Consider the following 27,845-nt stretch of genomic DNA (forward strand, 5'->3'; position numbering starts at 1 on the left):
TGACATTATTTTCATTTCTCTTTTTTCTTCAGTATACATTAATTATTGAAAAAATAAAATTATATCAAATTTAATCAATTAATTAAATGTACTATTATTTATTAAATATTATTCTATATCCTACTCAACATTTAAATAATTATAATATTTTTTATCTTAGACAATTTCGTCTAAACATAGTCTTATAACCCATTTACGCTTTTCATCCTATGATTTCCTCTTGGGGCAATATGTATCAAAAGCCCTTTAATATAAAAATTTAAAAAAGACGAAAAAACCTTATGTAAGATTGATATTGTTTTAAATCTCGTTTCTAAAAAACAAACATCAAACTCCTTACAAATATTGCACGTGTTTGAGTTATTTTAACATCGAAGTTAAATATATTTGATTTTTTTTAAAATAAAATATATTAATTTATTAATATTTTTAGAGAATTTAATGTGTTTTAGAATTTTCATAGCCCCAGGTTTTAATAATTAATTTGGAAAAATCCTTTGAAAAACGAATTGTCCAAAAGCATCTCTTAATTTTAATATTACCGTCTTATTTAATACTTGAATAAATAATTACAATTACCTTTTTTGCACAATGTAATGACTACACGGCGACCAGGAATCAAACTGCTGGGCATGCAATGCGTTAAGGGATGGAGATTCCAAGTTAGTATAATTTTCCTCAGTATATCTAAGTTTTTGACGACTCATATCGAATGACCATTTTATATTGCTAAACCATTTCATGGATATAACAAGACTTGGACGAGTTTTCGTGGAAGCGTCATTTGTAAAAGGATCGAAACATGATCTAAAATGAGAACAAATTAGAATCTCTATTCAACTTGATTCACTTATAAGTTAGTAGGGGACCTTAATCAGTTCTTTCCCTACTTGTTTGGTGTCAAACTAATGTCTCATATTGATTGCTTCTGATTCCAAGTCCAAAAGCACTGCTTGCTTCATCTAGTAGCAGTACTTTTGCTTTCTTGAGTATAAAACCTTGCTATTGCTATCCTCTGCTTTTGTCCACCTGATAGCTGTACTCCATTCTCACCAACCTATAGAAAAAGGAGAAGAATCTAATTAGTTTATAGGGAATGTGTCATAAAACATCTCATATTTCAAGTTTTCTCAGTGTGCCCTTTATCGAACTTGCAGCCTATCAATCAAGAAAACTTCGGCACCTTCTAAATTGTATGTGGGCTCAAAGAGAGCTCTAATGCAAGTATCATACTTACCTCTGTTTCATATCCTTTAGGAAGGCTACATATGAAATTGTGTATATAAGCTTCTTTTGCAGCTGCTTCAATCTCAACCCATGAAGCATTTGGATTCGCAAATGCAATGTTCTCTCCTATACTACCAGCAAAAAGTGCCGGCTCCTGATCAACTAAAGATATCTGCCTTCTCAACCACTTCAAATCAAGCTCCTTCAAATCAAAATCTCCCATCAAAATTTTCCCACTTAATGGATCATAAAATCTCTGAATCATCCATAAAACCGTTGATTTTCCTGATCCACTTCCTCCCAGAAGAGCCACCATCTTCCCACCTTTTATCTTTAGACTAAAATCCCTTAAAACAGTAGCACTTGGCCTAGCTGGATATGCAAATGTTACCTTCTTTAACTCAATATCAAACACCTTGGAGCTTTTAAACTTCCTGCTTTTCTTGCAATCACCACCTATTGCAGGCCTACGGTTGAGGATAGCAAAAACTGCAGGTATTGCAGTTGCGGCCATGGAAGTGTCTGGTGCGAGGCCAGCTAGTTGTCCAACAGAAAATGAGCTTAGAACGAGTATCAAGAAAATCTTGTACACCACCCCAAAATTTGTCTGCCCTTGTTTTACAACATAGGCACCAAAATAGAGAGTTAAAGTATAAGCTCCGTACATGGCACCTTGAGAAAATCCGAGGATTAATCCAAGAATTTGCGACTTTTTGACCAAAATTCTGTTAGGCTCAGATAAAGCTTTATCGAAGGATTGAACCAGGCATTCCTGTGTTCCAAATGTGGCTACAGTTCTTATGTTTGACACTGCTCCTGCAGCTATATTGCTAGCCCTGGCATAAGAGGTGTTGTCTAATTTTGGTCCAATGCTGATGATCAAGTTTAAATAGCTAGCTCCAAGTGTCAGAGGTGTAAGAGCAGCAGCCAGTAAAGTTAGTCTCCATTCAAGAAAAAAGGAGATGCCAAGTCCAACAGCTGCTGAGCTCAACCCCATTAGTAATACGGAAAAACGGTCACCAAGAACTGACCGAAAGCTAACACAATCTAATGAGAGTCTTGACTCAAGAATTCCAGTTGAATTCTCATCGAAATCAAACCAACTTGGTTCTTGTCTCAGTATAGCTTTGAACAACATATTTCTTAATCTTTTAGTGAGCTTTGTTGGAGCCCAACCACAAAAACCTTGTTGCCCTGTCATAAAGGTTATACAACCAAATCCTAGTCCAACCAGTACCAAACATAGGTAACCAGCATCTCTCTTCAACTTCTGCTCATCGGTGAGAAAGTAGACGTTTAGAGCTTGCCCCAGAATCAGGGGAAATACAGAGAGAATTGCACCTGCAAGCATGGCAAAGAAAATCCCTATTATCAGCAGAGTCAGCTCTGGTTTCTGCAAGTTCCAGATGTCTCTAAGGTTATATTTCGTCAATTTTGACTGATTTTCTTTTTCTTCTACTTCATTTTCATTTTGCACAGATTTCAAGTACATGCATTTTGATATTTCATGAACATTCAGCATTTTTGATTCATTGTGCATATATTTCTCATATGCGGAGAAATCTAAGTTCTTGGGCTGATCAAATTGATTAAGAACAGATTGTGGGACACCTTCCAAAGACAACTTGACAAGATCAGAATAAAATCCAGATTTTTCCATGAGCTGACGATGATCACCAATCTCAACAACTGATCCGCAATCAAGTACCACAACAGTGTCGGCATTTTTTACAGTAGCCAGCCTATGAGCTATAATTATGGTTGTTCTACCCCTCGATATCGTATCAATAGCCTGTTGAACGAGAAATTCAGCCTCGGGATCTAAGGCACTCGTGGCCTCATCCAAAAGGAGGATCACTGGATCATTTATCATGGCTCGTGCAAGTGCTATACGCTGTTTTTGACCTCCGGAAAGCAGTGTTCCTCTATCCCTAGTCTGCAAACACAAGTTTTGAAGCATAGTTACAGAAAAATTTCACATATGAATGATACACGAGCTAAATATATATTAGATGTTAACCTTGGTATCATAGCCTTGTGGAAGGTTACTGATGAAATCATGAGCATTTGCTGCCATACAGGCTCTAATGGCCTCTTTCTTGGTGGCATTTTTCTTCCCCATGATTACATTCTCAAGTATGGTTGTTGCAAACAGAACTGGTTCTTGACCGACCATACTTATTTGATTTCTTAACCATTTCACTTGCAATGTCCTTAGATCATAACCATCTAAGGTAATAAAGCCTGAAAATTTGAATCACGACTGGTCAGATTTAGTGGGGGTTTTTAGGATTCTCGAGGTTGCAATTATCAGCATTTAGGAAATAAAAAGACCGGGATTTTACCCTGGTTTGGATCATAGAACCTCTCTATGAGAGCTAAAATGGTGGATTTTCCAGCTCCACTGGTACCAACTAATGCTAGAGTCTTTGATGCATGGATTACTAGGTTTAATGACTGTAGAATTTGGATAGTTGGACGAGAAGGGTAAGCAAAAGATACATCTCTAAATTCAATACTCCCACAAATATTTGACGGTTTAAATCCATTGGAACCATAAGGATCAACGTCTGGGATCCGATCGATAATTTCAAACACTCGGCTAGCTGCTACGGTTCCTTGTGAAAATTGAGCAAAATACGACAGTGCCAGAGCCAATCCCCTGTCATATGTGACGTGAATGCTTTTCTTATATAACAATAGTATAAATTCAAACATCGTGATTTTTTTCTTTTGTATTCGATTCAAAAAATACACTTGACTACTGAACTTGAGAAAACATTCATATCTTGAGCATCTTGGGGAAGAATAGCTGAATTTTTACCTGCCCCCAACATTTACACCAAAGAAACATGCAATAGCCGCACCACCAGAGAGTTGCCCTTTTGCAACCAAAATCAAGCCGTACCAGAATGCCAAAGCCCATGTCGCATAAGTAACAAGATAGATAATCCCGATCCCTGCACCTTTTGCGAAACCAATTTTTGCTCTCAGTGGCACTGATCTCTCTAGAAAATTGGAATACTTTTCTGCCAAAGCATCCTCTGCTACAAAAGAAAGCACATTTCTGATACAACTTAAGGCTTGTTCTGCAATACTTCCAGCTTTCGTGTAAGACGCCTTTATTAAAGAAAAGATTTTGGTCAGGAATTCAGTGAATCCGATGCGAGATGTTTGTTATGATATACTCATTATACCTCTTCTTTTGCGGTTAGGCTGCCATATACTGCCTTGTAGGTGATGCCACAAGCCATTGTTAGTGGGGTCACAGCAAACACTGCCAGGGAGACTTTCCATGATCGCATGAAACCGACCACATAGCCGCAGATGAAGGTAAATATATGGTGAACAAAATGTACCATCTGATTTACAAATTTATTTATCATACTTTAAGACTTGTCAACCTTCTCCGCCATCACTTCTTGTATTTGTGCAACATCACTTGAAGTTCCATGCATGTTATCACCAGTACTGATCTTTGTGTCAAAAAATTCCATGTCCTGGCGTAGAATTGCTCGAAGATATTCAGTTCTTATTCTGTGTGCTGATCTTTCTCCCACCATTCGCCAGCATGTAATCTGCCACAGTAAAAGTGTCATTTACTGAAATGCACATACAGAATCTTGAGATTTATGATTAAGGGGGGAAGGAAAGGAAATAATGTGTACTATTGACCTAAATAAGCTCCCATCACAACAAATGCTGCCAATCCAGTCATAACCAGACATATCTGAAAGCCGTTAAACATTCCAATCATCATTAATCCTGAATTCTTTAGAATGATTTTAAAATTTATTAAATTCTCGAAGCAATATCCTGAAATTTTGTTCGAGTACTCTATTGAAATATTTGCAAGTGCATACCTTCTGCACATCTCTCATCATCTGATGCCTGTCGTTTTCTTGTCCTCTGGCAAGTTCATTGGCAATATTTCCAAAAAGATAAGAATACCATGGAAGAGATCCTCCATTAATGAATGCTCCTAAGCATCCCAAAACAATGAGAATGAGGTCCAGCTTTGTTGAATATCTAAACAAGCTAAATAGGCCTACTGATTTTGGTGCCATAGGATCATCTTCTTCATCATTCTTTTCCCCGATTGCTGACTTCCGATCGAAATCATCATACTCATTATCATAGTACCCTTCATGGCCATGGCCATAATAAGGCAACCTGTTGTGAAAATGATCATGACCATGATGAATCTTTGACATTTCCTGGTAATTTGATTGTTGATCATCATCATTATTTTCATCATCGTAAGCATTTGATACATAGAACCATCTTGGATCATTATTTGGTGGGGTGGTGCCATAATCAGTCATGCTTAACTCATCTTTATCAGCCAAAGGGCCACCACTTTTATCGCTCACTTCATTGACATTTGACAAGATTGTGCTTTTACAGGGACTGGTACGCAAGTCAGAAGAGTGATTACTCTCAAGAAATGGGCTTTTGTGATCTATTCCAACATAATTATGAGGCTCAAACCTTCCTGACTGCAATCGATCATAGCTCGAGTGAGGGCTATTGTAGTAGAGATTGGTGAATCTTTGGAAGCCACCATAGGTACGTGAAAGATAATAGTCATTGGCAGATCTCCTGAATATCCTGCTACTAGCACTGGATGGAGTGGCAGCAGCACTGGCTGTCCATGGACTAAGTGCTGCCCCAAGATTTTGATTTTCCTGCCATCTGGTTGGCTTAAACTGCCACGAAAGCTCCCCTTGCCAAGACCTATCATTATCAGACGCAAAGGGGCTGGTAGGAGTGGGATTTGTCAGCTTGTGAGGCGTCAGATACTGAGAAAAATGGTTGGAGGTACAGCTAGAAAATGACTTAGATACTGGGACCTATCGGGAGTAGTGTAATGTTGCCTCTCAGTTGTATACATTGGCGAATTTATAATCTCAGATGTATGATCTGCCATAAATGTAAACAAACAATGATCGATTAAGCAATTAAAAGGCTTGTCGTAGTGAGGAATTCTTTGAGCATTTCACAATCTATTATTGATTTTGAAGCAGATGCACAATGCTTGGCAATGGAGCAGTTGGTTTCAAAGAAAGAGAGAGTATTTGAGTCGCGATTGGTGGATGCATTCACAAAAGACTGTTGCTATAGTTTTGGCTAGCCAGCTCGCAGACAAGCATATAGAAAACATATTGAAAAGGTTGAAGAGAAATGAACTAATTTGCTTGTCAAGAAAAAGATCTATTTCGTAGATTACTCGTTGTCCGATATTCATCGTTCTGTCTCAATAGAAACCACCGAGTTAAATGAACAGCTTACATCAAGTTAAAGGCTTGCGGACTTCACATCATTAGATGTGCTCGACTCCTTTCATTTCCACCTTGTATGTCGCAGCTTCCACTTGTCATCTTGCAGGTATCCAGAGTGTTTGTCTCTTTCTCCACTTCAATATTCTTGGACACACGTCACGAAACATGGTAGGAACATGCTGCATTGTTTTATCTTATTTTAGATGTTTAAAGGAAACGGCATCTCCCATTCAAATGTCCTCTTATGCTGACGCCCCCGCTGTTTATTAAGGCTTATTAAAAATCGACGAACCACCATTGATGCCCCGGGTAAGGCAATCACATGTTGAACAAGGCAAACCCGAGAAACTGTTGTACACGGGGCCTTTTCATGTTTATGGTAGCCATTTTCCGAGCTACACGTACTTCTTTATTGAATGGAAAAATAAATAAATCAAGAATATCATATTTAGATTTAAAAATAGTCAAATAGCATAACATAAACAAGCTACTCCAATTTTTTACTGACATAGAACAAACTAATTCACTTGGAAACGGAACATCGTGACAACAGTTATAACATCACACAGTCACATGCCTCGAGAAAATCAATCATGTATGAACAAAAAACCCAATTGCAATCCAATGATTCAATAACATGTGTGACCACGATTAGTTTCTTTTAGCTCATATGCGGTGTTAGATCTCCAAACGTTAAACCAGTAAAGCTGCAGCACATTTCTAGGCAGATATGGTGGAGGAGACGTCGTGGTCAGGCATAATCTTTCGTTTTCTTCCCTTCCTCCTGTTATCCCCGGCCCTTCCTACCATTCTTTCCCCCGACTGCACCTGCATTCACATATAAATGTTCTAACTTTCTCGAATATGCTGCACAGCTTCATCATTTAAAGGTATGCAGTGAACTAAATAGTAGCAGAAGGATAGGAAAAGATACATTAACTCAATATCATTACCCCTTCACCTAATCCTTCGAATTTAGCAGCTTTGGCTTTTGAATTGCCTGAGATCCCAGAGAAGTTTCTGTTGCAATGGGTCTCGTTGTAAGAAGGTTTGGGTGACGAAAAATATGTAGGAGGGGCTGCAGAACAAGAAGATGATGAAGAAGAAGAACCAAAGGAGTCAATGTCGCTGTCAAACATATTGTAGAAGAGTTCTTGCAGTTCTTCAAAACTTTCATTTCCATTGTCCTGTCAACCACACAGATTAAAGAACTGAATTAGAACATGTTTCCACAACTCCAACCAAAAAATTTGTTCTTATTGCTTAGGCGGATCCTGATTTAAATGGGGGAATATTTGATGCACTTCTCGGGATTGTCGATCAAAAACCCATATCAGAAATGTGGACTCCCAAGTTGCAAATATAATGGGATATATAAGTTTCACAAGCATATGAAAACATAAATTACAAATCATCAACTCAATTTAACACGACTAGCAAATCCAAAGGTGCTCTCCTCATTTTGTTCCATGCATCAAATAGGTCTTTTTGAGGAAAATCATGGAAAATGACAACATAAGCTACAGAATCAGGCACTCACATTGGATTGGCTCATCATTGATACCATTTCATTCAAGAAGTCACCCATACCCTGCACACATCACGCAAACAAAAACATGCCATAATCAACATATGACACCAAGGGCAATTTTTTTATGTATCCGGCACCAACGTTATGCCACTTGCAAAGGCCTAAGCCAATATCACACTTGAAGCCATCAGTCACTTCAAAAATTATAATTTTAGACATACTACATAGCATGTCTCAGAAACTAAAATTAGAAAATGAACACGCATGTCTATCGCGTATATGGGCATATTGAATAGATATGTAAAATTGCTGATTTATATATTATAGTTTTAGTTTTCAAAGCTATACGTGCACATGCAGCCAACGAAACTTGTTCAGTTATGCTTTCAAATTTGAAAGATGGTTGGTTAATACAGGTACAATTGTGCACGTCTTCTTAAAATTTGATGTTTTGAAATAACATGAGTTATGTATCTAGATATGTATATACACATAGATGATGTGGTTATGTTGAATAGATATGTAAAATTGCTGATTTATATATTATAGTTTTAGTTTTCAAAGCTATACGTGCACATGCAGTCAACGAGACTTGTTCAGTTATGCTTTCAAATTTGCAAGATGGTTGGTTAACACAGGTACAATTGTGCACGTCTTCTTAATATTTGATGTTTTGAAATAACATGAGTTATGTATCTAGATATGTATATACACATAGATGATGTGGTTATGTTGTATTGATATGTACGTGTATATTATTTTGAATATCATGTCCTAAAATCTTCTAAATTCATATTTCCCTGTCCGTGAAACATAGGACCTTGAGGTATGATTATTATTGCTTCTAATCCAGGAGTCGACAGAAAATTATAATAAGCTAAAATCATTTGCCTGGAAACATGATCACTCACCCAAAACATGATATCAGAAGGGGGTCATACATAATTTGTGGTTGCATAAAATGTCTGCAATAATTATAGACTTACATTTTCGTCATTATCGTCTTCGCAGTCATAAACTCCTAAGTCATACAAGAACCTTTTATCGCTGTTTGAGAGCACTGTCCAAATCCAAACAATGCAGATCATAAGTCTTACTACGCACAGAATAAATGAACTTACATCATGTTCTAGTAGGGACGGTTAACAGAAACAATCAGTTCATGTTCAAACATAAACTTGAAAATTTTACAAGTAGCTCATAAATTCCTGGATAACATACATAAACTATGTAAACACACAACTAAAACTCAAATAACAGCAAATTCTTGGGTATTCAACAAAAAAGAAAACAAAAACAAAAACTTGCATATCATATGATATCTGCAAAAACAAAAATATTTATTTCTTTTTTTCCCCTAAAAATTGCTCAACGTACAAAAAATACAACTCTTCGCAGAAAATTGGCCCCTTCATGATTTCTTGAACTAACATATAACAGAGAATATTTATAATAAACTAGTTCGCAGTCACCAGAATAGGCTTGCTGGATGGCCTGAAATTTCTTCTTTGCATCTTCCAAATGCTTCGCACTCCCCGAGGCGGAGCAGCGATCCGGGTGCCATTTCTACAATAGTAAACCAATTAGACCCCAAGCAGCTTTCAGATTTCCGAAGAGAAACAAGAATCCAAAAACATGATTGCCGCAAAGCACATAAGTTTTTATCTTAAAAAATAACACACAAAAGCAAAAAAAACGAATTTTCCCGTCCAAAATACAAACGCAATCGATGCTTTCAAAAATTCCAAGATCACATTTTTCAAGGATCCCTTCTCCCGTGAGTGAATAACCATATGAGCAACACAAAAAACTGTATTTCCTAGTATTTTAACACAAAAAAAAAAAAAAAAAGAACGAAAGAAGAAAAAGTCGCTTCAAAGCTAACCAGTGCAAGCTTCTTGTACGCATTCCTAAGCTCTGCCGTCGTGCAATCCTTCTTCAGCCCCAAAACCGCATAAAAATCGTCGTTTTTCTCTACCCCTTCAGCCATTCCTCAAAATCTCCCAACCCACAACAGCTGCGGAAACTTTCTCCAAGAGAATTCCAATCCTACTCCCAACGAAACCTTGTCAACAAGCAGCCGAAAACACAGAAGTTCCGTGTGATTATGCGCGGTTTTAATAGGATGCACATGTTATATTATATATAATACTATGCATCAGAATGCCCAAGTGGGAATAAAAATCACATCTTTGCGGGAGTATTATGACACGGAACCTCGTCAATTTGGAAAGAGAAAGAGTGCAAAAACGAAGCCTCCAGAAGCTGTGGGCTTGATATTTTTGTGCACCATCATCTTTTCCGCCTTCACCTCGACTTTTAAGTCATCGGGTAAAAAATCAACAAAATGTCAATTTTAATTTAGATATTTTTTTTAGCAATTAATTTAGATATTTTTAGTCACGTATCTTTTATTGGATCCATTTTGAAATATGTTATTAAAAAAAATTAACTATATAAATTACAAAAATTTAATAAAAAATCAGTCATTAATTATGATATATATATTTAAAAAAAACTAATATTGATTATTTAAACATAATTATATGATCGTAATTGATTCAATAAAAAATAAATAAAAACTTGTGTGAGACGGTCTCACAGGTCGTATTTTTTGAGACGGATCTTTTATTTGGGTCATCCATGAAAAAGTATTATTTTTTATGCTAAGAGTATTATTTTTTATTGTGATTATCGGTAGAGTTAACCCGTCTCACAGATACAAATTCGTGAGATCATCTTACAAGAGATCTACTAAAAAAAATTAATGAGTAGGAACTTACAGGAATAAAATAGATATTTTGATGAAAATATACTAATCACTGTCGAAACATGTCAAATCTCGTATCGAAATTTCCGATCAATATCGAATCATGTCAAATCTAACATATAAAGTCTTTTTTTTCACATTCATAGTTTTCGGATCGAATTCCTACCTATATTGATATTCTCAAGCTTTTATTATGAAAATAATTGCTCAAATTTATCTTATAAAAACGTAATGATTGGATTGAGGGATTTAAAAATAAACTGAAATGACATTTTTTAAAAGTTTTATAAATAATATTGGTATGTATATTTGTATTTAGGTAAAAATTTACGTGAGACGGTCTCACAGGTCGTATTTTGTGAGACGGATCTCTTATTTGATCATCCATTAAAAAATATTAATTTTTATGCTAAGAGTATTATTTTTTGTTGTGAATATCGATAGGGATGATCCCTCTTATAGATAAAGATTCATAAGACCGTCTCACAAGATACATACTCTTGTATTTATAGGTTTTGAAAAACGAATATTGATTATCAAATATAATTTTGACATTTGATTGTGTTTTCATTTACATTTACATAAATTAATGTATTTATGTATAATATTTTTATTCTTATGTACTGGCTAATATTTTACTTTACCTTTTTTTTTATTTTTGTGTAGAATATCATAGAATAAAAGTTCAAATTATTAATTCACGATTGTATCTCTTATTCGTTTTTTATATAGATATAAGTATATGTATAGAATGGAAAACTTTGTATGCTTAAAATTACACTCATCTTATTGAATTGGATTCAAATATAAACTTCTATGCAAACGATCAAGCTGGAACTTGAATTGTAATTCGAAATAAATTCATCTTTTTCTTTAGATTTTCCAATAAACTTAAAAAATTTATGGGCAAATCATGAATAATAATTAAAAAAAATTTGATCCAATTAAATTTAAATGCAATCGCAAATAAGATATTTTAATACTGTACGCGAAAATCATGTGGTCATCGGAGCATGATATTTTAAACATTGATTGGCCACTAAAGAAGACGATTTTTAAAGTATTAAAATGAAGATAAGTCAATTATATCTATATTTTTTTATGAGTGATTTAAATAGATGATTTATATCATAAAATTGACTCGTGAGATCGTTTCACAAAATTTTTTTGTGTAAAATGAATAGAGCAATATCTATTGAAGGTAATATCGCTCGAACATCAAATTAGTTGATACGAAATTAATATTAACTAATTAAAAGAAACTTTTAAAATCACAATTATATTTATATCAATAAAAAAAGAAAGAAGTTGATCAAATAATCATCGTGCCGATTGCTTTTGCAAATTGCAATTGGGTGGCAACTAAATGTTAATTTTTGGAAAAAGTAAAACAAGTGGCAAGTATTTTTTTTTTATAAATTTGATTGACGTATATTAATATTTAAAAAACAAGTGGGCGAGTTGGAAGGAAACTATACAATGAATACTTCATAAAATGAAATAAATATGCACGCAATTTGCTGAGACCAACCGAAGAAAAACGACAAATCTTGTGGGATGTTTTACTTGTGAACGTCCTGAGACGAATTTAAAATTTGATCCAATTCATGAAAAACATTATATTTTATGTTAAAAATTATTATTTTGGATCAAATTGATACATCTCAATAATATAAACTTGTAAAAACATCTTACAATAGATCTGTTTACTTGGACATTTCTCAGACATTAACAAAAGCTTTCAAAATTTGTTATCAATATTTTTTGTCATGTACGGAAATTTTCAGGTTGTGTTTGAAACATTGGCGAAAATTTTGCTCAAAAAACATTTCAAATTTACATCGTGCAGTTAAAATGCTCCCACTACTCAATCATATCACAATAACTAGTTTCACCTGCATTTCAGCCATAAAAAGAAGACAAAAGAATCCAACACCAATGGCCGGAATATTCAAGCATCGGTTTATGAATTAAAGTTTATCATCCCACACAAAAACTAACATTCAAATTCTTTTAGTAAGCACAAAGCCTCAAAGATAGAGAGCATCCACTTATGTACTACTGCTCATAAACCGAAGAGAAACCTTTATTATATCATCATCCATGGCTTAATCAGCTCCTCAGCCAACACACCTAAAAGAGACATCATATCCGTAAGCTATAAATTACTTGCATGTCACCAGCCTTATCCACTGAAAAGACAGAAATGAGTTTAAATGGGGTTCAGACTCCACCCATCATGGAAGGAGAAATATCGTCAAAAGTCCAAAAGGCTCCATCAAGAAAAGCATCCATTGACGAATCCCAATTGCTACCATCGGCATACGGCATCTGAAATAGCTTCATCTGATAGTCATAATCTGAGACATATTCAGGAATCTTGTTCAATGTATTCCTATTATTAGATGATGGAAGATCATGTGATGTTGACTTCACTTTTTTCGCTGGGTTAGCATCATCCATTAACAGAGTTTGATCATCCCCAACAACAGTTGGGAGAATTGACGATATTTCTGGAGTCTCTCCATGGTTTTCTCCCCAACCGAAATCTGAACAGCCGAAAGGGTCAAAGGAGTTGAAAGAATTGCTCCCTTGCATCATCTGTGGGTTATGCTCTGGGAAATCCAAAGAATCCAAGTAATCATTGCTTGTGATGAACTTTTGGTTCGTATTGGGATGAACCATGTCCGAGCACTCCTGAGGTGGCACTTTACCAGAATTTATTTTAACGGTCCTCCTTAAAGCAGAGGCTGGGGCATCTTCAGGAAAATTCAACTTAGCTTTCTTGCCTCCTGATCTTTTGTGCCTCGGTATCATATGCTTTTGCAGCTTCCTCGGCAGTGTTAAAAGTTCCGAGCCAAACTCTGACCCCTTTCCTTGGATCGCGGATTTCAGCAGCCCATTTACCCCATGGACGCTGTCGAATCCCTCTGTACTGATTCTTCCTCTTTCTTTTTGAGGTCTTTGCAGCATCCTTGTCAAATTCAGAATACTCGACAGTTTTCATATCTTCCAAAAACATGAAAAAATCTCAAACCAAAGAATTGAAAAGGAGATGTAGGGGGTACAGGAACAGATATTTACCCAAGCCCAAGAAATTTTTATAGTGAGTACAAAAAAAACGACCTGACAGAACTTTACATTTCAATCTTATGAAATTAATTACCCAAAATCATGTATGATAATGATAACAATTCACATATTCTTGACTAGATAGAAGTATGAGAATAATACCCCTTCTAATTAAAATGCGCAAAGGCTGCAATTGGAACTTCATTCAAACGAATGAGGGGAAGAAAGCAACTGTTTCATCAGACTAAACACTTCACTTCAGAAAATTAGGCACATACTGGCAAGAGTCGATGAAACAGAATACAATTATCACCTCGAATGAATTATACTACAGCATGTTCACCCATAAAAAAGATCAGCTCTCAATTCAAACTAAACTTCAAGTTATCATTCCAAAAGCACAACAAAGATTAACTCCAGATTTGAAATCCTCACAAACGGGAAATTCATTTTTCAAATATCACAGTGCATTTCAAACCCTTTAATGTCAGGGTAGCTTAAAATAGATACATCAGAACACCAAGTCCTTTCAAAGAAAAACCTGTCTATAAATGAAATCTTCTTTTTTTTAGCATGATAGATAGCTAAAGGATACATGAAGAATACCAAAAATATACCTTTTTATTCCATCAAATAGATAAATCCCAGCAAAGTCATATTAGACTTACCAAAACAGTGAAACGATAAAAAAATAAATCCAAATTTTGACTCAACATGCCTAAAGAAACAAATCAATTGTTAATCTTACCACCTAATAAAATAATCATAATCAAAATAATCAAAGCCAATCATTTCTTTATTATTTTATACATCAATCCTTCCACTAAAAAGCTATTCACCCCTAAATCGAAATTCAGACTATGCATATTAGTTACAAAATCTTTAAAAGCCATTAAACTTCCAGAATGGATGCATCCCCCCTTAGCTTGTATAACAAATTTTCAACCTATCAGACGATAGATCTTAGAATATAAAAATTTAATTTTTCAACTTATCAAACAATAGATCATAGTATGATTTAATAAAACCCCAAAACAATCTGGAAAATAGAATCACCAACATTACCAGGAAGAGTTTTACTTTTGGAAGCAGACTTCTTTTGGACATTGAACTCCTCTTCATGATGATCGGAGTAATCCTTGAACTCAGCTTCGAGATCATGGTCAAAGTCAACGAGGGACCAAGACCTCACTGGCATGGAGTGAATCTTCCCCGTGTACTTGTTCTCATTAAGATCGGCGGCCCCTCTTCCCCACAACATATCGGGTGTGACAGTGAGCCGGCGCGACGGCCGGCTCGGCGGCGGTATGCCAGATATTATAGCTCCTCCACACATCCCGAAAAGAGAAGTGCTATTGTGGTCAACAATTTGGTGCAAATTTGTTGGAAGATGAGAAATAGGTCGAATCGTTGGAAGAGAAGATATGAATCGCCTCGTCTCTTTATAATACATACGTAATTTATTAGGGCCAATGTACGAGGCACTTGCATCATTTGGTTTTACTTTTTTGCCCCTGCATTAAGGGTTTGATTCACCTTCCTAAAATTAATACATTGTATCGTACTGAATGGACGTTTTATACAGTATTTTTATATAATTTATTTTGTTTATATTTAAATAAAGATTAAAATATAATTATAAAAAATAGAAAAAAATTATAATACAATTTTGATATATGAATTAAATAAATAAATTAAAAAAATAAAAAATAATGAGAAACTATACTACAATTTTGATATATGAATTAAAAAAATAAATAATAAAAAGAAAAAAAATTCAAGTAAAAATTGAACATACGACTTAATGTTTAAAAAACTAAATATCTATCAGTTGACTTGCTTTAAAATTTTAATACTTTATTTATATATATAATTATTAAAACAGACTATGACACCAAAAATTAATTACTCTAAACATCTCAAATTTAATAATATAATACAAAATAATATAGATATTTATTCAAATATATATATATATATATATATATATATATAGACACATAGGTGGGATGTCGCTTTCTTCTCACAGGCCATCAAACACAATTTAAAAGACAAAAGTATAGGTCACGTGTAAAAGAAAAAAACATACACAGAAATTCTTGACACAATTTCATAGATAAATTTCGATGAAACTTATTTTTTATTTGAATCATTCATGAAAAAAAAATTAACAAAAGTATTACCTTTTATTGTAATCTAGACAAAATTAACTCATTTAAAAAATAAAAATATCTCAAACCATCTCACAAAAAAAACGTACTCAAAAACATAAACGAGTGAACACAAGAATAAAATAATTTTTTGTTCAAATATGATCAGTGTTTGATTTTTTATATTTTATATTTTTTGTATTTATATTTGTTTTCAGGTTATATAAGAGAATGTAATCTAATATAATAATTTACAATATCTAGAAAAAAAGGTGCCAAACTCAAGAAATGAAGACGTGGAAAACAAATCCGGAACAACATAACTCAACCCCCCAAAACCAACTAGCCATGTAAAGCTATAGAAGTTCGACAACTCGATCTTGGAAAAACAACGATGTAATATTCCATAAAATTCAAAGGATGCAAAGATCTAGAAATCATGCTCAAGGCTGTGAATTGGTTGACGAGTAGTTTAAAAGATATCCAAGAAAATAACACTAACATTACAATCCATCCGGCACTCAAACTGATATTTCCTCTGTTTCGCAGCAAAGGAAAACTAATATAACCCATAAATCAAAAGGGTTATAACGTGCACCAACACCAATGACATCCACAGTTTTGGCAGTATACTAAATGGCGATGCTATTTGGGCAAAATTGGGGAGAATGCTCCGACCTATCACTTGAATACAAACAGCAATTGCAACTCTAGCAACAATCTTATGTGACTCTCATCATAGGTAAAGCTGGATGAGTTCATCACTAACCACAGAAGGGGTTAGAACACCTAAGTCTGTAAAAAGTAAGGTAAGATACTGTGGTGGGGTATAATCTCTGGCAGATGTTTCAACCTCGACCTTTGATGGGATTGGTACCCCAAAATCAATGGGGCGTAGGGCAGGCACCATGTCTTTCTGGTCTAACGGATACATGCGTGCGAACTGCAAATAACACAAAACCTTAGACCGTTCAACCAAAATATTTATATATTTTTTAATATATATGTATATATAATTATATTTAATCATATGTAGATTGTTTAGATTTTAATTTTCGATAAGTATATCTTTTTTTATTATATTATAATTTTATATAACACAAGGTTTTTTCGTTCCGACCGTCAGTTCAATGGTCCATTTTTCAAGGTAAACCAGTTCAATTATCGGTTCGGTTGTGAAAACGTTGTCCGAAACATCCATATGCAAAATAATGACTATGCAGAAATGCCTGTTTGAGTCTACTTTTTCTTGATATGACTCAAAATATGGTCGCTTCATTTATTATACGTGAAAACAAATTGTTGCAGTTTACCTTGTAACTTTCGGCAGCAACATATACTGGTTTATTCATGCTCTTAGCAACCAATGCAATTTGGTAGGTACCCATCATATTTATTATACCACCACTTTCAACTACTCCATCAGCACCAACAAACACCATGTCTACTTCATCCATGCTATACGCCACAGCAGAGTCAATTAGGAGCTTGACAGGCAGATTAAGCTTGGTGAGCTCATTTGATAATCGTAGTCCGTTTCGATCTGGTCCCCCTTCTGCATTTCACAGTTGACTTACGTGCTTAGTCGAGCTGCCAGTTTGTACAAGTTAAACCGTTGAACTAATATGGTTTAATCTGTTTCCCTTACTAATTACAGAAATAAAAATTTCACCATTCACACATAGCAGGATAGTGAATTGCCACGTCAGAAAGATTGTGCTCATCAAGATACCAGGATAGTATAAATCAGTGGTCATGTTCGCATAGCATTCACAAACTATGCAAAAACAAGTCCTCTCGTAATGTAATCTGAAAGATACAAAGGCATTAACCCATAGTCATTTTCAGTTACTTTTTTCGAACATTGATCAACTTCCCACTAAGTGTACGCAGATACGAGTCCACCAAAGGATTGGACCACATAGATTTTGGATATAACGTGAACCAGGAATACTAATCAAACCTTCGATGTATATTGCAAGGTCATCACATTCAAAATTATAAAAAAACAAAAAAATTGAAAATAGAAAGAAGTCAACACAAGAATAAACACCTGTGCAAAAAACTCGAAAGAGTTTCTTGTTCTGAGCAGCTGTTCTCAAAACTTCCAGCACTACTCGAGAGAAGCCATGCACCAGAATGGTACAGCCATCAAAAATAAAATCTTGACAAAGCATTGCAATGATCTTCCGTGCCTGAGATTTTTAACAGCTTTCCACATCAATACATATATACGTTGATGCAGTGAGATGCAATTTGACATGTGAAGAATGGTGATCATTAGAGAATCTAAATCATTGCCAACGGATACCTTGTATGATATCTCTCCAAACTTCTCAGCACGTTCAATCAGTCTAGACTTTGCGGAACCAAAGTCCTCATATTCTAAGGCTGAAGTTCTTGTCACATATCGCATGAACAGATCGCATCCAGCTGTTAAAGAGATGGAAGTTATGTCCCATGACTGCAAAAAACCACGAGGAAGATTATTTATTAGTTAAAATTTATTTGTAAAATGGATGTACTCTCCAAATCAAGACATTACAAAAAAACCTCTTAGTCTGGGATAATCCAAACATCAGGAACATCAATTATAACTAAGCATTTCAAGCATTCTTCCAAGTAGTTCCAACGACAATAATAATCATTCAACTTCAATTTTGAGACTCGTAGAAACAAATTTCAAAACGGCGGATAAAATACAAGTCCAATGAACATAGAGCATCAATAATACTAGGAAAATGCCAGAATTTTGGAGACAGTATTGTAGTATCGATTTAAAAGGAAAAAAGATATACATAACAAATATAGAGGGATTAAGCTTCTGAGGCATACTTTTAAGTTATGAGAGCGTGTGATAGAGGGGAGAGTTAAGAGTATCACTACTGTATCAATTAACCAATTTGGTTTTATGCCAGGTAGGTCTACAATGGAAGCTGTTTTCTTAATTAGACAAATGATAGAAAAATACAGAGAACATCAGAAGAGAAGCGTATGGTATTTATTGAGTTAGAGAAAGCCTATGATAAATAATCTAGTGAATTAATTTGGTAGGTACTTAGAAAGAAGCATGTGTCTCAATACTACATCAAGATCATTAAATATATGTATGAAGGTATCATAACTAGTGAGGTCTGTCGGAGGGATGTCGTGTGAATTTCCTGTGACAATAGGACTTCATCAAGTATTGGCTCTAAGCCCTTACCTCTTTGCTTTGGCTATGGATGAACTGACGGGACATATTCATGATGAAGTATCTGTGTGTATTTCTGATAGACGAAACTAATGAATGTGTAAATAAAAAATTAGATAGATTCGTGAAATTGTTGAGAGTAAAGGTTTTAGGACTAGTCGCTCAAAAACGGAATATTTAGTTTGTAACTTTGGTCCTGAATCTACATGAACGAGTAGTCCAATTGAAATTGACGGTCGAGAAGTCCAGAGTATGAAGCTTTTCGCTATTTAGGATTTATTATCCAAAAGACTGGGACATTAGAGATTATATGGAGCATAAGATTAAAGCAGGGCGGATGAAATGGAGGATAACATCATGAGTCTTATGCAATAAAAGGATGTCCTGCGAAATTGACAAGAATACGATATAAGAACATTGTTCGACCAACTATGCTTTATGACTCAGAGTGTTGGACCAATAAAGGACTACATATGAATAAGATGACAGTAGCATATGTACATATGTTAAGATTGATGTGTGACAAAATGGGTAAGGATAAAATTAGAAATGAAATGATTACAAGCTATTTAGGTGTAGCCTCCACTGAGGATAAGATTAGAGAAAGGACTTCTAATATGGTTTGGTCACGTGAAGAGGAAACTAAACATGACCTCAATCCGACATGTCTTAGATTGTCAGTTAAATGGAAAGAGTGGCAGAGACAGGAGGGGCAGACCATTGAAACTTTGGATAAATATGGTTAAAGATGATATCTTAGACGTGCTATGATTATTGTTATTATTATCATTGAGAAAAGCGCGGAATGCGATATGACCGAGTGGTCTCACAGATATTTCTTGTTTCTAGGTTAAATTATCTCCAATCTCACAATGCGATGCAACCTATGAAATTATGAATCGTGGGGTGATACTTTGTGTTTACATCAAACAAGTAAAACCGTAAAAGGGCTTCGTTTCTGCGCGGCGAACTTCAAAGAGAGTAATAAATAAATAAAAATAAAATCACCTACTTTTAGCGAATCAGACGCTCTTTTGAGCTCAATCTCAAGTTCCATCGTAGTGGTGGCTTGACTCGATCGAATAACCGATGACAAAGCCCTAATGGCCGCCACAGCCTCAGCCAAATCCGGCAGTCGCCGCCAGTTATTAAACTCATCCACCACGCTGAGCTTCTTATCGTCCTCTCCACCGGACGTATAATTATCAGAAAAGGCGTCATCGGGGTGGTGGCCAACAGCGGATTGCGCCTGAGCCAGCCAATCACTAGTGACAACCCCATGGTGTGCCGCGCGTGTTTGGTAGTAACGGGAGACTTGAGGGTTAGCGTTATCGGCGGCCATGACGGTGGAAGCGGAGGAAAGGGGCCTGCTGTCTGGGTTCGTGACAGTGTCGTTTCGGAGCGGTTTGTCGAGAATGAAGGAAGCTGACCTGTGCCACATCTGCTTATATCGTGTGTGGGTTCGGTGTTGAATTTATCCTGTTTTGAGGGCGGAAAGCAACCGAATATGGATCAGAATTTGTCCGATTATGCCGAGAGAAAGCGAAATCGCCGGTGGAATTTCGGAATTATCGGGTGATTTCTGTCGAGGTTTGTGGCTTTTTCTTGCGTTTAATGCTAATGTTGGGTCTAATGGAGTTTAGCAATGTTTAATGGTTTTAGCTTTTTGACAATGTTTAGTATTTTTTTTCCCGTTAAATCAAATATTCCTTACATCGAACTAATGATCTCTACATATATCATGTAAGAACAAATATATATTACACATATTTAAATAAATTTAAATAAAAAAAAAGAACATAAGTCAAGGACACCCAGTATTTCAAAACAAGAGCAAAAAAATTTGTTGTTTTTCTTTATTTTTTTATATATTTTAATGTGTATAATAATATAAAATTTGTTTTTGTTATATAAGTCATATATGATAGCATCGTTGTCATATAAATAATAATTGGTGGATTTAAATATGGGTAATTTGGAGAAAAATATATCTGTCAATGATTTTTTTAAGATTCACTACCCATAAGTTTTTTTTTGTATATTTTAATACCTGAAAAAAGACAAACTTAGTTTTTACTATATGTTTCATGTATTTTTACATTTTTACCCTTTTTACTTAATAAAAAATTATATAAATCCCTTTTTTTTTGTTAGTCATCTTCTCTTTCCACTCATCATTCCCGATGCATTCGGATGACATGTACATTGAATTAAAATAATTTTTTATTAAAAAAACAAATTCACAACTAAGCATTGAACTTTTTGAAATACTTAATTTTACTTGTGAAATACTTAATTTCAATTTTAAAATACTTGATTTAGTAAATAACATACTCAGAATGTGTATTAAAATACTGGATATTCGAATATGCAACGCAAGTTCACCAAGTGCTCGTATTTCCATCCAAAATCCATTTGGATGTCATGTTCATTTCATTTAATTATTTTTTAAAAAAAAAAATAAATTCGCAACTAAGCAAATTTTTCAAATAATTAGTTTTACTTGCGAAATAGTTAATTTTAGTTTTAAAATACATGATTTGGTAAATGAGATGCTCAGAATGAGTATTAAAATACTGGATATTCGAATATGCAACGCAAGTTCACAAAGTGCTCGTATTTCCATCCAGGATCTATTTAGATGATTTGTTTATTTCATTTAATTATTTTTTTTATTTTTAAAAAAACAAATTCGCAACTAAGCATTGAAATTTTTTAAGTACGTAGTTTTACTTGCGAAATACATATTTTCAGTTTTAAAATACTTGATTTGGTAAATGAGATCCTCAGAATGAGTATTAAAATACTGGATATTAGAATATGCAACGTAAGTTCACCAAATGCTTACATTTCCATCCAAGATGCATTTGGATGACATGTTCATTTCATTTAATTATTTTTTTATTGTTAAAAAACAAATTCGTAACTAAGCATTGAACTTTTTCATGTACTTACTTTTATTTGCGAAATACCTAATTTCAATTTTAAATTACTTGATTTGGTAAATGAAATACTCAGAATGAGTATTAAAATACTGGATATTCGAATATGCAACGTAAGTTCACCAAGTGCTCGCATTTACATCCAAGATGCATTTGGATGACATGTTTATTTCATTTAATTATTTTCTTTATTTTTTTAAAAAAGAACAGATTCGCAACTAAGCATAGGAACATTTTGAAGTACTTACTTTTACTTGCGAAATATCTAATTTCAATTTTAAAATACTTGATTTGATAAATGAGATACTCAGAATGGGTATTAAAATACTGGATATTCGAATATGCAACGTAAGTTCACCAAGTGCTCGCATTTCTATCCGAGATACATTTGGATGACATGTTAATTTCATTTAATTGTTTTTTTATTGTTAAAAAAACAAATTCGCAACTAAACATTGAACTTTTTCAAGTACTTAGTTTTACTTGCGAAATACCTAATTTCAATTTTAAAATCTTTGATTTGATAAATGAAATACTCATAATGAGTATTAAAATACTGGATATTTGAATATGCAACATAAGTTTACCAAGTGCTCGTGTTTCTATCCAAGATTCATTTGGATGACATGTTCAATGACTTTTTAGCAGCCACAAAGCTTTGAAAGAGAAAAAAGGATTTGAGCGAAGATTTGAAGATTTCCGGACAATGTTCTTCGAGCGAATAACCCTGTGATAGGAACGAGTAGCATAATCCGTGGATTTACAATTTACATAGAAATATGAAGTCGGATACACGTCGATAGTCATAGTCCAGTAGGTCGAAAGCTAGGGAATTTAATAAAACGACATGCAATTCACCCTTGATAAATAATCAAAGAGATTTAATTACTTCACTGAGTTGAATTAGTTTGGCATAGCTTGAGAGGACATGTTCAATTGGATAGGAAATCTTGTCGAAAGCATAGATCATTGTCAAACGAATTAAGTAGATTAACGAGGGGTAGGTAAACCGAGATTCTCAACAAATTCATTTCTCATTGAACTTTAATCAATCATTCTAGCTTATTTATTTCATCATTTAATCCTTGAACCATTTCATCGAGTTTTTATTTAATAATCGTAGTAGTAAATAATCATCTGAAGTATCGCTGCTAAAAATTGAATAACTGAGAATAATAATTGAGAAATACAATCCTTAGGATGAACGATATTCGTACTCTTGTACATTATATTATTACTTGATATCGTGCACTTGCGATTATTTCGAGCTTGAATATTATTAATTTTTACTAAGAATTTTACAATGAAAGTTTTGCTCGATCACTAAGCATGTAACATTTTGAAGTACTTAATTTTACTTGCGAAATACATAATTTTAATTTTAAAATAATTGATTTGGTAAATGAGATACTCATATATGTGATAGAATAATGGATATTCGAATATGCAACGTAAATTCAATCATGTTTGGTTTTCCAACTAAGATTCATTAGAATACTTATTCATGTCATTTAAAGAAATGAACACAGTTCATTACTGATCGTGGAGTAAGAGTAAGTTGTTTGTAGATCAAAATAAACACTTACTTTTAACAAAAATATAGTAGCATACTTGTCCCGGAGTAAAAGTAAGTTCTTTCTTTGTATACCGAAATAAATTGTTATTTTTATTTTATGAAGAGTGATAAACAATGTATTTGTTAAAATTTCAATTGCATTGAAATTGCATCATAATGCATATTAGAAAAATCCAGTATTTTATTACCTATTCTGAGTATCTCATTTATGAAATCAAGTATTTTGAAACTGAAAGTAGGTACTTATCAAGTAAACTAAGTACTTTAAAAGTTTCATGTTTAGTTGGGAATTTGATATTATTTTACAAAATAGATATCACACGAGAAGAATATGTCGTCCAAATGAATCTTCTAAGGAAAGACCAACACTTGGTGAACTTCCCTTGCATATTCGAATATCAGTATTTTAATACATATTCTGAGTATCTCATTTACCAAATCAAGTATTTTAAAATTGAAATTAGGTGTTTCGCAAGTAACACTAAGTACTTGAAAATGTTTAATACTTAGTTATGAATTTGTTTTTTTTAACAATAAAAAATAATTAAATGAAATGAACATGTCATCCAAATGCATCTTGGATGGAAATGCGAGAATTTGGTGAACTTACGTTGCATATTCTAATATCCAATATTTTAATATTCATTTTGAGTAATTCATTTATCAAATCAAGTATTTTAAAATTGAAACTAGGTATTTCGTAAATAAAACTAAGTACTTCAAAAAGTTCGATGCTTAGTTGTGAATTTAAAAATAAAAAATATTTAAATGAAATGTACATGTCATCCAAATGCATCTTGGATGGAAATGCGAGTACTTGGTGAACTTACATTGCTTACTAGAATACCCAGTATTTTATTAACTTTTATGAGTATCTCAATTACCAAATCAAGTATTTTAAAACTGAAATTAGGTATTTTCGCAAGTAAAACTAAGTACTTGAAGAAGTTCAATGCTTAGTTGCGAATTTGTTTTTTTAAAAATAAAAAAATAATTAAATGAAATGAACAAGTCATCCTAAATAGATCTTGGATGGAAATACGAGCACTTTGTGAACTTGTGTTGCATATTCGAATATCCAGTATTTTAATACTCATTCTGAGTATCTCATTTACCAAATCAAGTATTTTAAAACTACAATTATGTATTTAGCAAGTAAAACTAAGTACTTGAAAAAGTTCAATGATTAGTTGCGAATTTGTTTTTTTTTAAATAAAAAAAATTAATTAAATGAAATGAATATGTCATCCAAATGGATCTTGGATGGAAATACGAGCACTTAGGTGAACTTGCGTTGCATATTCGAATATCCAGTATTTTAATACACATTCTGAGTATGTCATTTACTAAATCAAGTATTTTAAAATTGAAATTAAGTATTTCGCAAGTAAAAATTAAGTATTTCAAAAAGTTCAATGCTTAGTTGTGAATTGTTTTTTTTAAATAAAAAAATATTTTAATTCAATGTATATGTGATCCAAATGTATCGGGAATGATGAGTGGAAAGAGAAGATGACTAACAAAAAAAAGAGATTTATATAATTTTTTATTAAGTAAAAAGGGTAAAAAGGTAAAAATACATGAAACATGTAGTAAAAACTAAGTTTGTCTTTTGTCAGGTATTAAAATACAAAAAAAAAAAAAAAAAACTTATGGGTACTGAATCTTAAAAAAATCATTGAAATATGTATTTTTCTCCAAATTACCCTTTAAATATTTCAGCTAAAAAAATTAAAAAATATCTAGTTATAATATGAAAACGAAAAATTGAGCATTACACTAATAAAACTCAAAAATCATCACATATATGATTAAAATTATATTTTTCATGTCGTTGAGATATCCATCTAACAAATAAATTAAAATTTGTTATATCATAAACATTTTATTTCCTTAAAAAAATTAATAAATTAGGCACACAATTTAGATAAATGAATTTTTTTTCATATATATATTCGGAATGTTAGCATTTTAAAATGAATCTGTAAATTCTATTTGATTTGATGCTACAACTCATGCAACTATAAATATCATAAACGTGCGGCGTGCCGAGGATTTCTTGGCATAGTGACAAGTAAGAAGGAGGCTCGGAAATTCTCACTTTTAGAAAAGATATTGGATTATAGTCTCATATATGTGAGTTTACATTTGTTGTATTGGTAATTTGTTGGATTGAGTGTATTATTATAGAGTAGGTCTCTTGTGAGACGGTCTCACGAATTTTTATCTGTGAGACGGGTCCATCATACCGAGATTCACGATAAAAAGTAATACTTTTAGCATAAAAAGTAATATTTTTTCATAGATGATCCAAAATAAGAGATCCGTTTCACAAAATACGACCTGTGAGACCGTCTCATACAAGTTTTTGTCATTATTGTATATATTTGTGATTGATGAAAAATTCTAACATTGAATTAATGGTCGTAATCACTCAAAGAAAATATCACAAATGCATGTCTTCGTTTTGGTCGTCTAGAATCAAATTGTGGCAATTCAAGCCATATGGCATGAAAAATTAGACCCTCATCAAGAGTTCTCGTCATGTTAAAAAAACAAATGTGGATTAAGTTCAAATAATAAGAAGACACATAATTAAACAATATCATCGAACATAATGCTAGAAAACTGGATCATCAAACATGAATGTCGCATCGTATATATATAAGAACCGCGGTCGAAAATGGTTGATTTAAGTCTCTGTTAAGTCTTTCCTTGTTCTCAATTATCCATTTATGACAATTGTCCAGTTCAATATCCTGAATTTCCTGTTTTTGAACATCAACAAATTTGAGATTCAACTAAAAAATAATTAATTGAAGTGTATTGAGTTAAATTATTTTTAAGTGGTATTACGTAATCACCTGATCTTAAGCAAGAAAATGGTGGTGTTTTCAGTCAAAAGTTGAAATGAAACTCACATTTTGCGGAGGATGAGGCCAAAAACAACCACAAGTCCCATAATAAGACAATGATCCTCGTAGGGCTCCACCACCATTGTTAATACATCTTCTCCCAGAACAACACCACTGTTAGTTATCTTTCTTTTAACCTGCAATAAAATTTATACACAGCTAGCTGATCATAATTATTGTTTAATGATCAAGGGAGCCGAAGAAAGTGAAGCAAATCAGTGCTCTTTCTACATCAAATTCTTGTGATTTCATTACCTCAGCAACAAGTTTACCAGAGTTGTCAACTATCTTGCAGGACGACTTGCAAATTTGAGCTTCCATAACATATTCACGAGGCTGGTTTTTATCCAATCCAACGACAACCTTAAACGACGAAGCCCCTCTACGAAATCCCAGAACTTTCCTGATGTTAAGGACTTTTGTCACGCGAAATTCGGGTTTTTTCTTCTTCTTGCCTGTGTTAGCTGGTCTGTAACCCTCCCACAACCCAAGAACAGAGAGTTTCTGAAAAAAGTAACATGCAATATCGAATGGTTTAAGAATGACATTAACCAACTCTTGCCGAAATAAATAAATTTTACATTGTTCTTTTACCTTCGCAACTATAGTGAATAAAACCTCGCCCTTAGCATCCATGATATGGACTTGTTTGCTACATTTTGTATGGTAATTATCAACTCGATAGACGATGCAGCCATCTGAATCGAATACAGTGCAACCGTTGCTGCCTAGTATGAGAGATTTCATCAACAGGGTGAATACTTGTTGTTTGGAACAAACGGGAGTAGAAGAGGAAAGCGTTTGAGGATACACTTTTGCCATGTAAAAAAACTTCAATTGGTTGCCCATAAGTATCTGTGAGGAGCTCTAGAGTACAGATGCGCTGTACCGCAGGACTTGTAACAGGGCCAATAGAAACTCTAGCTTTTATATTGTGATTACTCAGTCAATGGTGTATTGAGATACTTTCTTGCAATGTGTTCAGTGCTTTGTGAATGTCTCACACCCCCATGGGTGTGTGTGTGTGTGTATATATATATATATATATTATTGTTGGGTGCTTCTTGCAAGAGCACTACATGAGCGCCGCAACATGAACATCTTGTATATATCATATCAGTCGGTCTAAAAAAACGTGTTGTATTAAATGTTTGTAAGATGTTGAGATGTACATATTGTGGAACGTC

The 27,845-nt window shown here is 33.8% G+C and overlaps 6 protein-coding genes across 7 annotated transcripts; all 6 read right to left on the reverse strand.

The window, feature by feature from the left end:
• Window positions 1–621: 621 nt before the first annotated feature.
• On the reverse strand, window positions 622–4,801 carry LOC142542495 (ABC transporter B family member 19-like). Its single transcript, XM_075649157.1, has 6 exons — window positions 4,425–4,801; window positions 4,052–4,347; window positions 3,573–3,889; window positions 3,248–3,471; window positions 1,238–3,163; window positions 622–1,057 (listed from the first exon to the last, which is right to left on the reverse strand). Exons 1-6 carry the CDS (start codon window positions 4,611–4,613, stop codon window positions 959–961), a joined length of 3,051 nt encoding a protein of 1,016 aa, XP_075505272.1. The 5' UTR covers window positions 4,614–4,801; the 3' UTR covers window positions 622–958.
• Window positions 4,617–6,475, reverse strand: LOC142541336 (uncharacterized). Its single transcript, XM_075647883.1, has 3 exons — window positions 6,458–6,475; window positions 5,091–6,080; window positions 4,617–4,805 (listed from the first exon to the last, which is right to left on the reverse strand). Exons 1-3 carry the CDS (start codon window positions 6,473–6,475, stop codon window positions 4,617–4,619), a joined length of 1,197 nt encoding a protein of 398 aa, XP_075503998.1.
• Window positions 6,476–6,983: 508 nt separating this feature from the next.
• On the reverse strand, window positions 6,984–10,331 carry LOC142542496 (uncharacterized). 2 transcript variants are annotated; one of them, XM_075649159.1, is made up of 6 exons: window positions 9,926–10,331; window positions 9,513–9,606; window positions 9,027–9,100; window positions 8,050–8,100; window positions 7,444–7,696; window positions 6,984–7,337 (listed from the first exon to the last, which is right to left on the reverse strand). In XM_075649159.1, exons 1-5 carry the CDS (start codon window positions 10,028–10,030, stop codon window positions 7,445–7,447), a joined length of 576 nt encoding a protein of 191 aa, XP_075505274.1. In that variant the 5' UTR covers window positions 10,031–10,331; the 3' UTR covers window positions 6,984–7,337; window position 7,444. The 2 variants fall into 2 exon arrangements, with proteins under 2 accessions (XP_075505274.1, XP_075505273.1); XM_075649158.1 differs by having other exon boundaries at window positions 7,463–7,696; window positions 9,926–10,330.
• Window positions 10,332–12,731: 2,400 nt separating this feature from the next.
• Window positions 12,732–15,337, reverse strand: LOC142542497 (ethylene-responsive transcription factor RAP2-12-like). The gene is given in 3 exon segments (XM_075649160.1): window positions 12,732–13,600; window positions 13,602–13,819; window positions 14,948–15,337. Coding segments are annotated over 3 exon segments (1,173 nt in total). The 5' UTR covers window positions 15,336–15,337; the 3' UTR covers window positions 12,732–13,033.
• A 1,182-nt stretch (window positions 15,338–16,519) lies between these two features.
• Window positions 16,520–20,902, reverse strand: LOC142542498 (uncharacterized). Its single transcript, XM_075649161.1, has 5 exons — window positions 20,238–20,902; window positions 18,344–18,496; window positions 18,086–18,227; window positions 17,346–17,587; window positions 16,520–16,975 (listed from the first exon to the last, which is right to left on the reverse strand). Exons 1-5 carry the CDS (start codon window positions 20,664–20,666, stop codon window positions 16,769–16,771), a joined length of 1,173 nt encoding a protein of 390 aa, XP_075505276.1. The 5' UTR covers window positions 20,667–20,902; the 3' UTR covers window positions 16,520–16,768.
• Window positions 20,903–26,465: 5,563 nt separating this feature from the next.
• On the reverse strand, window positions 26,466–27,639 carry LOC142542500 (protein LURP-one-related 11-like). Its single transcript, XM_075649162.1, has 3 exons — window positions 27,253–27,639; window positions 26,914–27,162; window positions 26,466–26,795 (listed from the first exon to the last, which is right to left on the reverse strand). The coding sequence occupies exons 1-3, from the start codon at window positions 27,505–27,507 to the stop codon at window positions 26,661–26,663; spliced, it is 639 nt and encodes a 212-aa protein (XP_075505277.1). The 5' UTR covers window positions 27,508–27,639; the 3' UTR covers window positions 26,466–26,660.
• Window positions 27,640–27,845: the final 206 nt, after the last annotated feature.

Source organism: Primulina tabacum, chromosome 4 (assembly GCF_025594145.1).
Source record: "Primulina tabacum isolate GXHZ01 chromosome 4, ASM2559414v2, whole genome shotgun sequence".
Taxonomy (NCBI): domain Eukaryota; kingdom Viridiplantae; phylum Streptophyta; class Magnoliopsida; order Lamiales; family Gesneriaceae; genus Primulina; species Primulina tabacum.

Excerpts from the sequence above, each read along its gene's own strand:
- LOC142542495 (XM_075649157.1), bottom strand. The coding sequence starts at position 4,613 with ATGATAAATAAATTTGTAAATCAGATGGTACATTTTGTTCACCATATA. Across the intron at positions 3,164-3,247 it reads CACAAGGCTATGATACCAAG|ACTAGGGATAGAGGAACACT; the intron begins GTTAACATCTAA and ends TTGTGTTTGCAG. Across the intron at positions 1,058-1,237 it reads CTAAAGGATATGAAACAGAG|GTTGGTGAGAATGGAGTACA; the intron begins GTAAGTATGATA and ends CTTTTTCTATAG.
- LOC142541336 (XM_075647883.1), bottom strand. Across the intron at positions 4,806-5,090 it reads TGATGAGAGATGTGCAGAAG|ATTACATGCTGGCGAATGGT; the intron begins GTATGCACTTGC and ends TTACTGTGGCAG.
- LOC142542496 (XM_075649158.1), bottom strand. The coding sequence starts at position 10,030 with ATGGCTGAAGGGGTAGAGAAAAACGACGATTTTTATGCGGTTTTGGGG. Across the intron at positions 9,607-9,925 it reads CGTACAAGAAGCTTGCACTG|AAATGGCACCCGGATCGCTG; the intron begins GTTAGCTTTGAA and ends TTACTATTGTAG. Across the intron at positions 9,101-9,512 it reads CATCCAGCAAGCCTATTCTG|TGCTCTCAAACAGCGATAAA; the intron begins GTGACTGCGAAC and ends GGATTTGGACAG.
- LOC142542498 (XM_075649161.1), bottom strand. The coding sequence starts at position 20,666 with ATGTGGCACAGGTCAGCTTCCTTCATTCTCGACAAACCGCTCCGAAAC. Across the intron at positions 17,588-18,085 it reads CTTTCGAGTTTTTTGCACAG|AAGGGGGACCAGATCGAAAC; the intron begins GTGTTTATTCTT and ends TGTGAAATGCAG. Across the intron at positions 16,976-17,345 it reads TTGCTGCCGAAAGTTACAAG|TTCGCACGCATGTATCCGTT; the intron begins GTAAACTGCAAC and ends TGTTATTTGCAG.
- LOC142542500 (XM_075649162.1), bottom strand. The coding sequence starts at position 27,507 with ATGGGCAACCAATTGAAGTTTTTTTACATGGCAAAAGTGTATCCTCAA. Across the intron at positions 27,163-27,252 it reads TATTCACTATAGTTGCGAAG|AAACTCTCTGTTCTTGGGTT; the intron begins GTAAAAGAACAA and ends TACTTTTTTCAG. Across the intron at positions 26,796-26,913 it reads CTGGTAAACTTGTTGCTGAG|GTTAAAAGAAAGATAACTAA; the intron begins GTAATGAAATCA and ends ATTTTATTGCAG.